A 14531-nucleotide genomic window follows, 5' to 3' on the forward strand; every position below is an offset into this window, starting at 1 on the left:
CCCCCCCATCTTTGTAACAAAATAGAAATCACAACAGGGAAGCAGCAGCTTGCCACTGTCTGCTCAAATCAAAAAGAGGATCCGTGTTTGAATGTGTCTGTGCCTTGTGTAGCTCACGCGATTTCGTTTCAGAGTACATATGTAGTAGGCAGAAGGCCTAACGGCGCTACGCATACTTGAACATATTAATGCCCCTTTATCAACCTGTATATCCATAGTGGATCGTGAGACGAACTAAATTTTCTCATCAACTTTAGATGCGTGTCACAGAGGGGAAAAATTTTCTGATAAATCCATTTATTGGGTTCTTTATGAAACCTCGTTCTCTGCAACTGACAGCATTATATATTGTTGGTGCTGATAAGATGGCAGTGACGCATGACACTTTCATTCATACTTAATTTACCTGTTAATTTACTCTTTGATCCTGAGAGACATAATATTAGAGTATTTCTCATCGGGTATAATCATACCAACACACCTGTTGATATACAACATCACTACCTGTTGCAGTAGAGCACTCTTCTTAAAGGCTTCCATCAGTCTTTGTCAGGCATCACATGCACTTTAACACAATGTTTAGTCGTCAAGCATATTTCTAACGACTTGAAGTGGTAATTATTGAAAATGTACAGATAAAACTCCACTCCTGTTTTACTCATAAACGAAACGTTGAATTGTCTTTTACGCGCATCTTGGGTTCCGAGCGCTGTTATTATGAGATCCTCATAATTTCCACTACATCATTAGTTGCATAATATGCATAATTCATATATGTGCAGTAGGCACTCATTTGTTTCATTCCTCTCTTCTGGAATGTTCCAAGAGTGATGAATAGGCGAGACACTCAATGAGTCACTGCTGCCTAGTCATGTCAGAATGTTCCGTTTGAATAATAATTATAACACTCTCTCACTCATCTTATAAGGATAAATTCCATTTCAAAAGGGGAAATGGAAACATTTTTATCGATTCAATATTATGTAATAATGATAATATGCTGATGGTGAAAAAATCTTTTCAGATGTCAATTTGGTACAACAAGTTGATTTTCTGGAGACCATCCTCGAGGAAACTTCGGATGATTTGCAGAGTGATTCTGATCGCAGTGGCACCACCTATTGGCTTGGCTCTGACTCCGAGACCGAAAGTGTCATTCACATAAAATCCAATCAAAGAGTAGCAGGTACAAAATATATAAATTCTCATTTTGATTTATTCTGCAACTCTATCAATTTTTTCAATTTTTAGGTTTTTTTGATTCGTATGAAAACGATATTTTCTCTTTTCCTATGCATTGAATTTGAGAAAATAATAGTTAGCATTAACATTATTATGAATGTTTCAACAATTTTCTCATAGCTTTGATTTCCTCTTTTGCATTTTCTCACAGCAACTTTCACTGCGTTAAAGTGCGGTGGGTGAAAAGAGCGTCGGTACTTTCATTGACTGAATGAATAAGATGAGAGAAACGTATATACATTATATTTTGGAATTAATTGTACTTATTTATCCTTGCGGTATTTTTATTGTACAGAAGATCGACCCGATGGAAGTGGAAGTGAGTGCAACTCCGTAGTACCAAAGAAGCGTCGACGTAGAAACGGTGCTGGTGACAGTGATTCTTATGTCCATCTCAGTGAGTGGGCCTCACCACGCTCATCAAGATCTTCAGCATCATCACGCTCGTCAAAATCTTCACGTTCATCCTCACTCATCCAATTTGAAACACTCGAGAGAACCTGTGCAACAGTATCACCATCTGGCTACAGTTACGATTCTCTCGAGTATTCGAATCGTTCGAATTCCCATTTCGAGAATACATCACCAGACAGCCTTGAGGAGGAAAACGATACAGACGATACAGACGATACAGAGGATGATGACGATCGAACATTAACTAATGTCAAAAGGCCCTCATTTGGCCTCAGTAATTCCCACTTGGAATTGCCAAAGATACGTCCCTATCGTAGTTTCGAGAGTCTCCGAACAAGTGAACCATTTGAACACGATATTGGCCATGGCTTTATGTTTTCTAAAACGACAAGCAACGATCTCAGTGAGCGTGGTCGACGCTCTACTGTCAAGAGGTGAGCATGACATTGAGATTCTTTATTTGTAACATCTAAATAAAGATTTTTAGACGCCAGACAATGCCATTTGATTGGATTCAGTCCAAGAATTCCTTGTCAATATTGCTTACTTTTACTTATTCTCACTGCAATTGAGAAAAAATAGTGGAAAAAATTTCTCTTCAAATCCAAATGTAATTCCTTGTGTTTTTATATATTTTAGCAATAACTATTGGTACGGCCAATACAACGAGAATTACGATTATGAGGAAGACTCAGAGGATTTAGATGATGATGATGATGATGACGGTGGTGGTGGTGGCTATCACTATACAAATGCTTTTAATGAGCACCGAGGCTTCCTAACATTCTCTAACACCATCAACAGTGGATATTCCACTTCGTTGGACTTTAGAAGTACCATCGATCTCCGAGAAATTGGTCTTGAATCAAAGCATGAAACAATACTGGACCTGGCTCGCTCGCAGATGGGTTCGTCCACGGGTCTACTTCACCCTAAACTAAATATAACTGACAATATGGCGTCAGGAATCGCATCCGGCCAATATGATCAGCATCAACGAGGGTGGAGCAACTCTCAAACACACGGTTTTAATTTTAGAATGACTAACAAGTCACGCAGTGTGCCCGGTCTTACCAGTCTTGCCAGTAGCATCGACGTATCAGCTTCACTATTGTCACGTTACAATCGCAATTACGATAACCATTATAATTTTCCATCATCATTGAATTTATCATTTGATAATTATACGCGAGTTGCTAGTGTTCCAGTGAATCTCAATCTTTGTGGTACTAATAATGTCACTCAAGTTGATGAGACAACGGCTCTGAACAATCACGAAATGGCCGACGAAACGATGAGTGTTAATGAGAGCACCAGCGCAGATCAGGTGACCAACTCGAGAGAATTACCAAAACGAACGTCCTCGGTTAGGACGCAAAAGCTATTATTAGATAATCAGCAGGATCATCTGCAGGATTTACAAATTGAAAATAATGTAGAGCCATGTGTTATTGCCAGTACTCTGGAGAACGATCTTCACGAAAACGACATAACAATGGAAAATGAAATTTCACCAGCCAATGAAACAATGATTAATAGTGATATAAATGCCAAGGTTTTAACAGTCAAAACCCAAGATCACGGTAATCATGTATTGGAAATGGCAATGGCCATGGAAAATGACATTGATTCAGTTGTCGATAAAGCAATAAAACAGTTGAAACGCCAAGTTGAGGAGGCAACAAATTCAGCTGATAATATAACATTTGGTAAAGATAAACCGCGACAAAGAAAGATTAAAAACAATGCGAGTTACGAATTGGCGCAACAATGGCAAGTGGACGAAGAAAATTTCCAGTGTAGAATGACAAGTTTTATCGAAGATGAGGCCAATGAGTCATCTCCACCGAATTCACCAACTAGACGACGTGTACATAATAACGCTAGTTACGAATTGGCACAACAATCGGATTATATAAAAGCCTTACAATCAATGTCTAGGCCCTTTGAACGCATGGATGCTTGCGATGAATTGCCAGAATTCTCATCGAGCAATTCAAGTCAACCACCACGTAATATTGCCACCACTGTGGTTGACAATGACAATCGTTCGGTGCATGAAAGAGACACAACCAACAATTATTCACCACTGCCAAACTATGTTAGACAAGAGGAGTCACATGAGCAACGAGTACAACATGACAGTATAATTGATCAGATAAAAAAAAACTCGAAAATATTTTCAACTTATGGAGAAGGTGCTAGTGTCAGTGGTGGTATTAATATAGATGATGAAGTAGATTTACCTTGCTTGGAAACGAAACCCATAGATGGTGAAATAAATGTTAATAATTATGTACGACGAAAAATAGATGAGGAGACGAGCAGAACAAGTATGGAGAATGATGTGCCAGAGAGAGTTACATTGTCATTTTTGAGCGATTTTTATCCAGAACAGAGTAATCAGGTTTTATCAAAAATGAACAGTGATGACAGTAAAATTAGTATATTTAAAAATGAAGTAACTACGAATGGTGATGATGATGTTGGTGGTGGTGGTGGTGGTAGTGGTGGAGGTGTTATGCCTGGAGAACGTTTATGGAGGGTAGTGGTAGAGCAAGAGAACTCGATGTTTGGTGCCAATGGGTGGGGAAGAGAACAAGAGGTGGATAGCATGGAGAAGGAGAAAGAGGAGGAAGAGGCAGTAGTAGTGGGAAGCCAACGTCTGGCGGTAGATGATACGAGTCAAGGCAGTGTACACACTGCGGTGTCCATACCCAGTAATAGTGTATCGGTTCCAACAAGTGAAGAAAATACGGATAATACAACATTGACAGTTGAATCCCACAAATCAGGTGGTCCATCATCGTTGCAAAAAAGTACAGATAAGTGTGGTGAAATGTCATCAATGGCTGCTAAAAGACTGGCAATGGGCCCAATGCAATCATCCAGTCCCAGGAATAGTCAGTTGTTAACGTCTAACAATGAGACGACTATTGGTGAGAAAAAAAAATCCGGTTTAGGTGGATTTCTTCAGCGTTTCTCAAAATTGAGATTCAGTGGTCGTTCAAAAGTGCCAAGATCGGAAGTTAAAAGAAGCGACTCGGATGGAGTTATCAAAGGTAAAACACTTCAAGAGAATGATGATACAATGCAACAGTCAGTTGGTATAAAACGAAAAAAAGAGCCTGATTATATCATCATACCTTTGCATCCACCGGAAGACGAGAGGAGGAAAAGCCATGACGATGATGAAGACAGTTCACAACGTAAACGAACGGATCTTGAACGAAGCGCTTCATGTGTTGGGTAAGTTGATCACACTTTAATTGTTGCCTCAGCCTTTTTTCATCCCTTTACATAGTCGTGAAGCCCATAAAAGCCTATAATGTGTCAAAGACACATTAAGGCTAACGGACGGAAATATAATTATGAATAGGGTAATGTCGTTAGGTATATCGATACTTCCATTCTCACCTCAATGAATAATAATAATACTAATAATAATAATAATCTTAATCTTTCATTCTTTTATTTACATTCTATACTTCAATACCTGCGTACTAATTCAAGTATTCTGGTTGTTTCCTTTCCTTGAATTGTCAATAAATCGAGAGCTATAAATATTATTTCTGCCACATTGTGTGCCATTATTTTCTACATCCTAGGATGTACACCTACCTATAAAACTGAGTTTAAAGAGGTCAATGTAATCGACGGCTTTCGTAACGGCTTCAAATTCAAACCGGGCAAAGAGAGTTCAATGTGCAATATAAGAGTGTATGCCGACGGTTTTACGCCGCCTACACACCCACCGGTGACCGCTCGTTAGTCAATCGTCCATTCCGCTTTAATCTCATATCCTCCCCTTGCGTTTAATTTTATTCTACTATAACACATTCCAGTTACTCTAAGGGACCAATTCACTTTAATTGTCGGTACACGTTTTACAATACACTCACTTACTACTTCAAATATCCATCTTATGTGCATTATTGAATCATCGCTCATCGATTGGAGGAACGGTAAATCAAGACGAAATGTGATCTGCAGCTCTCCCTCAAGTACGATCGGCACGCCTGACCTTCCATTCTTAAGAATTCAACAGAAAATTATTACAATTTTACTGGCTAAACAACAATCGTCATAAATTCAATGGAATTTATATACATACATATTTTTTTACTAGACAAGTACCTACTGTCATGAGACACCATTAAAGTCCACTTGAGACCACTCGTATTTTAATATCCAGATACGTAGTGTTATGTGTTAACAAGTGACTCCAGGGATCGGAGATTAAAAGTCTGATTGGCTTCTTGAAATAAGACTATCATATAAGAGGCTCAAGTATATTCTTGAGATTATTCAATCCTCTCACTTTTCGCTCATCTGCTAAACGCTCCTTAATAAAAATATATCTACACACACATACACAGAGTCTAATGACTTTCACAAAGTGGATAGTTCATTTTATAATAAAGAAACTATAATTAATAGTAAGAGACATTCCCACAGTTGAGCTCAACACAATAAAGACACTTTCGATGTTCTAACGTCCGACCGTAATAAATTTTATGGTATTACAAGGGGGGCGGGGGCAGGGCTAGGGGGAAATAGGAGGGAAAATTCTTTCTTATCGTTTCTTTCATCATTTTCTGGCTAGGAAATAAAATAACTTGGGGATAAATTACACGAAAAACGGATTGATCATCCAAACATTGGAGCCATTTCACTTATATTTATTTTCTACCTGTTACCATCGAATGATGATGAAAAATAATGTTTAATGATTACAGCGGTACCGGGAGGCCGCCAGTGTGCATTAGTAAACCACCTCTACCCCCATTGCCACCACCCCAGGGTGTACGCGCTTGTGCAGCAAGTCCAAGGGCGACGTCGGGCGTCGTCAATACGCGCCGGCGCGCGACAACGGACCTGGGTAGCCCAGCTGCCATCGAGATGGCGAAAGCTCGCGCGATGCAACAGCAACAGCAGCAGCAGCAGCAGCCGCAGCAGCCGCAACACTATCACAATCATCATCACCAACTTCATCAGGTGGTGCACGGTCATCAGGAGGAGCGCCCGGTTGGCCTCCTCGAGACCGACCTCGACGACGAGTCCGTAAATGTTGACGTTACCAGTAAAACGTTGAACGATCAAGACGAGGGTGACACATTAACTGTCGGTGGACGTGGTAGTGCCGCGCCCGGTAAGAAGACCCGCAGTTTACTCAATTTAAATCATACCTATCGTCAGGGACGTGACAACATCGCCGAGAATATTAACGCCCTGCGGGTACCGGGTGCACAGTCACCGGGTGCTAGTTGTCGAAATACCAGCGATCATCCTGATCATTCATCCGGAACAATTAATCATCGACCCCACAAATCTATGGAGTTCCTCCTTGATAAGGAGAATCTCCATTTCATCAAGGTAAGTTGCACATTTATCCTCTTATCGTTTCAAATCGCTAATTGACAATTGAAAAAGAAAACTATTGCATGTAATTGAAAACCAAGGAAACTCATTGAATGAGATTAAGAAAGGAAGAAGAAAAGCAGTGATACTGGGTCGCAGAGGGGAAGGGATGGAGTAGATGATGAGTGTCATCCGTGTCATTGAGGACGGGTTTCGCAAAAGTCGAGTTGTTTAGAGCACGCGCACATCTTCTATGACAATGCTATTTCGTGAGAAACAAGACCAATGCATAATGGGGTAGTGATCAATTTTTGATGTGAAACTAATTGAAGCGGATTGAGGAAAATAGGAAATTGGTAGGAAATGGAGGAAAAGGCTGTTTAACGAGGTGGCAATCACATTACTATTAATTGAAAAAGGCCAACAGGGGGAGGAGAAGTCTACTATTTCAAGGACGAATTAGTAGACTGGCTTTATGATGTAAGCCAATCAATACGTTATTTTGAGAATGAGTGTGAATAATTGGCAGTGCTTTAATTTCACCATAAGAGGGGCAAAATTTGGATAGACTTGAAAAATTATCAGGTACTAAGATATGCGGGCGCATGACATGCATGTCAATCACTTCCGTCGGATGCCACTTCCGCCATTGGTCACCGACACCTTGACCTCGAAATTGAACAATATCGTTGTCACGTACGTCACTTCTATAAATACAATCCTTCTATCATTCATTCTCATTATCATCGTGATAATTGAAAATAAGTTGAAGGAGACGATTTTAAAGATATACCCTGGACTCTCTAGACGGATGCATCGAGTGAAATACTCTGGGCCGCTGTCGTGTCGAGATCAATAGTTTGAACATGGCATAGACCAGAGTGCAGCTAGGCTACAAGATAGCGACTGCCCTTGCGCTTGTGACGATCATGATTTTCATAATCCTTCTCCGAAATCATCTTGTTATATTTGGTGGTGGTGGACATCTTTAATTATTTTCCTTTCAAAAACTTGTCCAAACACTCAAGTATTTGCAACTGAAAAAAATATATACCTCTATATTCCCCATTATCCACATTATCATGAATGTTTTGTGTATACCCTTGGACAACCTGAAAACGACGTGGGAGTGCGCGGGACAGATAACGAACCTTCTATGCAAAGTGAGCCAGCCAGCCCCCCCCCCTCCAATCATACTCTGAAAAACGTGAATACTTTACTATTAATGAGAAGGTTGGAAGAATTTCAATCACACTTTTTCTCTCTCTCTCTCATTCCTCAATACTATACTGCCCTTATTATACTTTTCGTATCCAGGACAACTGCAGCAAAACATTTAGCTAGTGGACAGTAACTATAGCAGAAACTAATTTGCCAACTTACATGTTTATTGGACGTCTACAGACTTGCAAAATACACCGTTATTTTATAATCTCCAGTTGACCTTGAATGTGACCATGCTATCGTTAAAAAGTGCTTTATTTTGCAAATGGTAGTCCTGGTAACGGTTACAGAGCCACCTGGATTTATATAGCGGGCCTTTTTTCCCTCGTCTACAGCAATTCATAAATGTATAACACTGAGTATCGAAAGTCCATCGTGAATAGCGAGTTAATTTTCACCACCTCTTCATATTCACATTTGCTCAACTTTATACTAACTTTCTGTCTCTTGATTTTTTACTCGGCAACGAGGATAGAGAGCATATTTATATAGAGGCTTGTGACATTCTATATACAAGTGTTGCTACCATTTCCTCATAATTTCGTCAATCTTTCTACCTGATAAAATGACATTATTCCCAATCTGTCTCTGCAGCAATTCAAAGCAATTCAAACTCATTGTTAGGATAAACTTGGACATCTTTGACCTCACATAAAAAAAAAAAGTGTATTCGAGTGTAGTTGTACATAAAAGAATAATTCAGTGAATGTGATGGAGTATTGTGGTAGAGTACTTTTGAGCAAATAAGTGGCATTTAGGCTCCATGGGAAACTTAAACCATCATCACGTTATTCATTCAATGTTCATGATTAATGCCGTTCTGTTTTATTGAGGCTTATTAATAATCCGAGACAGTGGACTCTATTATACTGGGGAGATAACGCACGTCCCTCCTTTCACCAGATGAGCACTATACATAACTATATACCTACACCAGGCCTATTTTTCTCTTTTTTCTTGATCCTCACATAAATATATGGTACCACCTTCTACTGTACACGCAATTTACCTCGTTTAATGATGATGCACATGTGTTGTGGATAATAATTTGCCAAGTTAAACTGTCAGCCATCAGTTATATTATTTTGTTCTTCTCTCTGTGCATTGTTGATTGTAATATTGACATTGTGAAATTCCAATGATTATAATTTCTTTCTGTTAGACTATTTCTCTTTGTAAACTATCTGCAAACTCCGTCATACCTATCACTCGACTGCACAAAAGCTTCAAATATAAATATTCAAAATGAAGAAAAAGTGAAATGCCTTTTGAAGCAAAAGGACATAAAGAATATTGTAGACAGACAAACGGAGGAATTTGTCGAGACTCTTGGGAAATAAATGAGTGGCCGACCTTTTTTTCACTGTCTGATGAAAAATGCCACGTACTTTTTCTCACGGACCTGTACCGTGACATTTGCCTCTCAGAAAATCTCAAGATGTACTCCTTTACAGACATGAATGAGAATTAGGTAGCTCTTGTATTCTTCTTCATTCGATTAAAAGGGTCACAAAGAGTTTTTCCTCTCTCTAAATAATTGATTTTTGTTTGTTTAACATAATAAAAACATTAATAGCACCCTGTTTTGTTTATAACAATTAATGGAAAATGAAACGCTAACCACCATGAATCTTTCACTCATTTGAGCACAGCAATAGGGGATTAACCATCCAACTGACAGCTTTTCAAAATCATTTTAACCCGACTTGGTATCATTTTTTTTACCCCCCACGGTTTAAAGTTTGTACTTTGCACACTCACCGGAAGCAATTTTAAAAGTGGGCATCATGCCAGTCTTTTCCCCGTTGCAGTTTTTTCGCTCTCTCCCCGTCTCTGTTCGAGTGCCCAATTATGCAAAATCGTGCCTATGGGACAGATAGAAAGCCAAATTAAGGGAAATTTCATTTTGACAGATTGCAGTCAACACGAAGCTTTCAATGCAACAACGTTATTATATTGAGAAAATGATTAATTAAATTCTCAAGGTATCATAAATATTTTGACTCCAACGTTGTGCTAAAGATGTTTTGACACGTGAAATTCCAAAATTTTATTTCTTCTACACAGGGTTGGTTACTTGTGTTATTGATCGTGGTGGACACGTGGATACTATCTACGTCTCTGCAACCTTGCAGCCTCGAGTTTTAAACTCAGCTGCATTACATCGTTGTTTGCGCTTTCCAGCGCCTCACTCAAATATATGCACAACACTCTGTCTGGTACTACCTATACACCATGTTGCCAGATGTGTTTCATTATGGTCTACATCCCAAGTAGCTGAAGCAGCAACTATCATTTGTATTGATGATTGAACCGCAGCGACCTCTCTCTCTTTCTCTCAAGGTCTCTCCTAAGAATTTCATCAAGATACTCTCCGTTATATTTACCCGGAAGTGAAATTCCTTTAGCGATGACATTTTCCGTGACTCCTACGCTGACAAGTTGTGCAGTGTTGCGTACTTTTCCGATGGTGGGATTGAGGCAATTCACCTCTCATTTCAGAAGACTATTAATCCTTCGGTTGCCCTATGGCAATATTGACCCGTTACCTCTACAGGTAACTCTTTGGTTGGTTATATAAAAAAAAAGAAAAAATTGAAACTCCATACTTAACTAACACTCATTCACGACTTTCAAGATACAACTGTGAAATATCTTTTCATTATGTAGAGAAAATTCGCACAACATTTTTTTTTAATCCTCAAGTACTCGAGTGGGCGAGTCTTGTCGTAAAGTCAGTGCCCACGATTCAGGCACAATATAATAACTGCATGATATCACGCAAATGAAAATACTAGTAAAGAGAAAAATGGTCTTTTGCTCTTGCAAAATAAGCGTGCGCTTATCCACAAAACGCCAACAGTTTGACACTATTTACAGGCACGACAGCGATAAATCCATGCTGCATAGGAGTCCATTATCTCTGACAAATTCACATGGCTTGTCGTTGGTTTTTCGTCTTTCTCTGTCGTTCTTCGTAGTGTCCTTAGCCACTGTTAAACCGCCCAATTCCATCTCTCTTTTTCTTCACTTGCATCCCCAGCATCGATAAATCTCCACCGTTTATACCGTTTTATTCTAACGGTGAATTCTCACATTTATCCCATTATTTGCTGTTTATTATTGAGAATAGAATAAAAACAACGTTATTCCCACCAACTCGCCGATAAACATTAGTGTTGAGTGTGTTAAATTCAATCAGGACAATTTTCCACGCATCCACTCATAGCGTATGTAACTCTAAACGCCCTATAAGAGCTGTACTAAAATTATTCCAATTCTCCAATCTTCCGCTACATATTTAGCGTGTATCAACATGTTTCAACTTGCAGTACCTGAATTTCTTAGGCTATTAATTCTACGAGCATTAAATCTACGTCGATGCATGGATCCTACGCGCCATACGGGTACAATGGATATGTATTTTGTCATGCCACGTCATCATCAATTTTCTCAGAAATAAAGGTCTTTGAACTCACGATGGTTGCATAGTACCACCTCATGCTCGAGACAACGACCCACCAATTTACGTCAATCGACTGTACGAGTAGAAATGAGAAAAACTACTCATGCGTCTGGTGGGTCTGGTCTCTTCTGCTCATGGGTGCAATTAAAATAAATCCTCAGACTCAATATCGCTCTTTGTCTACAATAGCTCTTGCCCTTATTCTCGTCTCTTCGTATGATGATACATACTCTTCATTGAAATGCATTACTACGAAACTCGAGTTCATCAGCAGATAAAGACGTACAGTCATGAATGCACCAAAGGTTTACTGATAAAATCACTCTTGAAACATTGCTCCACAACTTCTACAAACACTTATTTTATATTGATGCATCAAACTAAAACAACGAGATAAGACGAGAGAGATGATTTCACCATTTAACAGAGTTTTCAAAATTGTATACTTGCTATCCGATAGTTAAATAATAATAATTATCATCTCAACATTTTAAAATCCCAGTGGTTGTTTTGCTTTCTCCACATCGGCTACTTCCTCCTGAGAGTGATTGAACCTATCCCTATCCTTGTGCAAATGTTGACACTGCACAGGGCTGAACACAAATGAGCGTAGATAAAACTGGCTGACAGCAGAGCTTATCGTTATTTACTAACCGACGTGATATACGATAATTATCTCAACTCATTGTATCTTTGACAATAGCTTGTCATATGGAATTTGTGACAAGGCATAGTAATTTTTTAGATATATCTCCATGTTGCTATGTTGTTAGTTGAGACAAGTCACAGTGAATGTGAAAATGTGGCTAAATACACCACTGGTGAATAAGAAAAACAAAGAGTAAATCGATATAATAAGTATAATAATTGGATAAAATGGACGAGTGGAGAATTCCGTTGTCATTCTTTGGAGTATCACCAGTGCCTACGATCGATGAAGAAGAAGGGGACTATGTCGATCACTTGAAGGTTATTTTTTTTTTTTAGAGCGAGTAAAAGTCGTAGAAATTTGGGAATTGCAAATAAATGCTTCTCACATTGGTAGATTCATAGGGAGACATACAGGCTCATTGGACATTGCACTGCACAAGGAAAGGCCAAAGTTAGCAGGGTTATATAAATATATATAGCCACATTGCTGACCACCTCTTCGCTTTCAAAATTTTGTGCAGCAGTAGATCTGATACATGGTTACGGTGCTGGTCTGCTATGTCATGTAAATACACTCAGGCTAAATTCGTCGAAACGACCAAATCAACTTTCATCTCTCCTCCACGGTGCTCCAGATACTGAAACACTCGTTGCCTTTATTTTGAAATACTACATTGCTCTGAGATAGAGCAGTCACTAAATTTATGATACAATGAGTTCCATTTGATGTTAGTAGGATCCTCAAACGATCAATGAAAAACCCATTGCAATTCGCTAAAGAGTATAATCCTTTGAGGGTTTAAAAGTGTATAAATGATTGTTTATTTGTCCTCAGCCACCGGAGAATGAGTTACAAAAAGTGGGAGAACGTGTGCCAAGTGAGCACGAGCTGAGAGTACAAAGATCACTTCAACGCCTCAACGTTCCAGACTGGTACAAAAATTCACCAGCGGCTCGTGATGGTTTCCGGTTAAAGAGACACTCGGATGCATCGCAGCACGGTGGTTGGCGTTCACTCGGTTCAAAAACTACATCACTGTCATCCCTATCATCGTCTTCCAATCGCCAGCCAACCACCGCTACCACTGGTAATAAAATAACATTCACTGCCAATTCTGAGTGATGGTTTTTTTTTTCTTTTCTTTTCTTTTCTCTTCTACTGTGGCAATATAAAATTTGTTTTTTCACGATTTAGGGACACTACTTTTGAGTCCCAGTCCAACACCTCCGGTCTTCTCAAGATGGAGTACGAGCCTGCTGAACAGTGCTGGCAGTTCACCAGCAAACTCTGCACGCTCGTCTTTCAATCATCGTCAGCCTTATCTCGGTTGGCGTTCGCAAGAACGTCTCGCCAATCCACGAACACCAGCTGAACGTCTTGCTCAGGGTATTCTTCCTCAAGTGCAAAATGCAAAAAAGGTAAATGAAAAAATATCAAATATATTCCCGGCCGACTAGTCATAGACAGACACAATCGTCAAATCAAAATTAGACGTGCCAAAAGTATGTAATTGGGTCATGCCAAAGGCCAAGGGCATTATTCACCGGCGTCGACAAACCGTCAATCTCAACTACCTATATGACATCACTGAATTTATTGGAAATCAATTGAACATTATCAAGAGGTGTGAATATTTTTAAATTGCCGACGGGAGAAAATAACCGCGTCTCCACACAGCACACCATGTTTATTCCTACGTCTATTCTTTTTCCACCTTCTTCATTCAGCTTATTTCTCCTTTTAGTAATGCGCCGAGGTGCACGTGTGCGATGCATTTCGAGGATAAAATTAGGTGCTAAGCGGGATTAAATTCCCCGAGATTAGTTGGTATTTAGCCAATAGACATTCGTTAGAATGCATTGAAATTGAAAATAGTTTCCCCCTTCGGAATTTTAAAACGTGATAATTGAGATTTTTTTATATTTTTAATATTAACAGCAACAGCAACAAACCAATCAGCAGATTGAGGTGAGAAATTCGATAAAAGAAGTGACATCGGCAATCGTACACTATGTGCAAAGCGGCCAGGAAGTCGTTGCGAGTGGTGTTGGTGATGGTAGTGGTGGAAGGCTCTCACCTCGGCCTCGACTCGACGAACGAGACGACAGAGGTGGAGCGAGATCCACAAGTCCCAGAGGTGAGCATTAATTGCCCCTGTATCCCCCCCCCCCC

The 14531-nt window shown here is 39.5% G+C and overlaps 2 protein-coding genes across 8 annotated transcripts in view; one reads left to right on the plus strand and one right to left on the minus strand.

Annotated features, from left to right (window-relative positions):
• The window catches only part of LOC107046051 (nose resistant to fluoxetine protein 6), a 15984-nt gene extending 15261 nt beyond the window's left edge, over positions 1-723 (minus strand). For 3 of the 5 annotated variants that reach the window (XM_015268517.1, XM_015268516.1, XM_015268512.1), the window contains exon 1: positions 407-723. In XM_015268517.1, the coding sequence (XP_015124003.1) occupies positions 407-458 (52 nt within the window). In that variant the 5' untranslated portion in view covers positions 459-723. The remainder of the gene's footprint in view (positions 1-406) is intronic. The other 2 variants (XM_015268513.1, XM_015268514.1) reach the window with 2 other exon arrangements.
• LOC107046050 overlaps positions 1-14531 on the plus strand; it is a 24104-nt gene that overhangs the window by 2268 nt on the left and 7305 nt on the right. For all 3 annotated transcript variants that reach the window (XM_015268507.1, XM_015268508.1, XM_015268509.2), the window contains exons 3-9: positions 1025-1186; positions 1538-2090; positions 2296-4905; positions 6396-7032; positions 13194-13446; positions 13554-13777; positions 14298-14496. In XM_015268507.1, coding sequence (XP_015123993.1) covers positions 1025-1186; positions 1538-2090; positions 2296-4905; positions 6396-7032; positions 13194-13446; positions 13554-13777; positions 14298-14496 — 4638 coding nt within the window. The remainder of the gene's footprint in view (positions 1-1024; positions 1187-1537; positions 2091-2295; positions 4906-6395; positions 7033-13193; positions 13447-13553; positions 13778-14297; positions 14497-14531) is intronic.

The sequence above is a fragment of the Diachasma alloeum genome, unplaced genomic scaffold (genome assembly GCF_001412515.2).
Source record: "Diachasma alloeum isolate Michigan unplaced genomic scaffold, Dall2.0 Dall_scaffold_01188, whole genome shotgun sequence".
NCBI lineage: Eukaryota > Metazoa > Arthropoda > Insecta > Hymenoptera > Braconidae > Diachasma > Diachasma alloeum.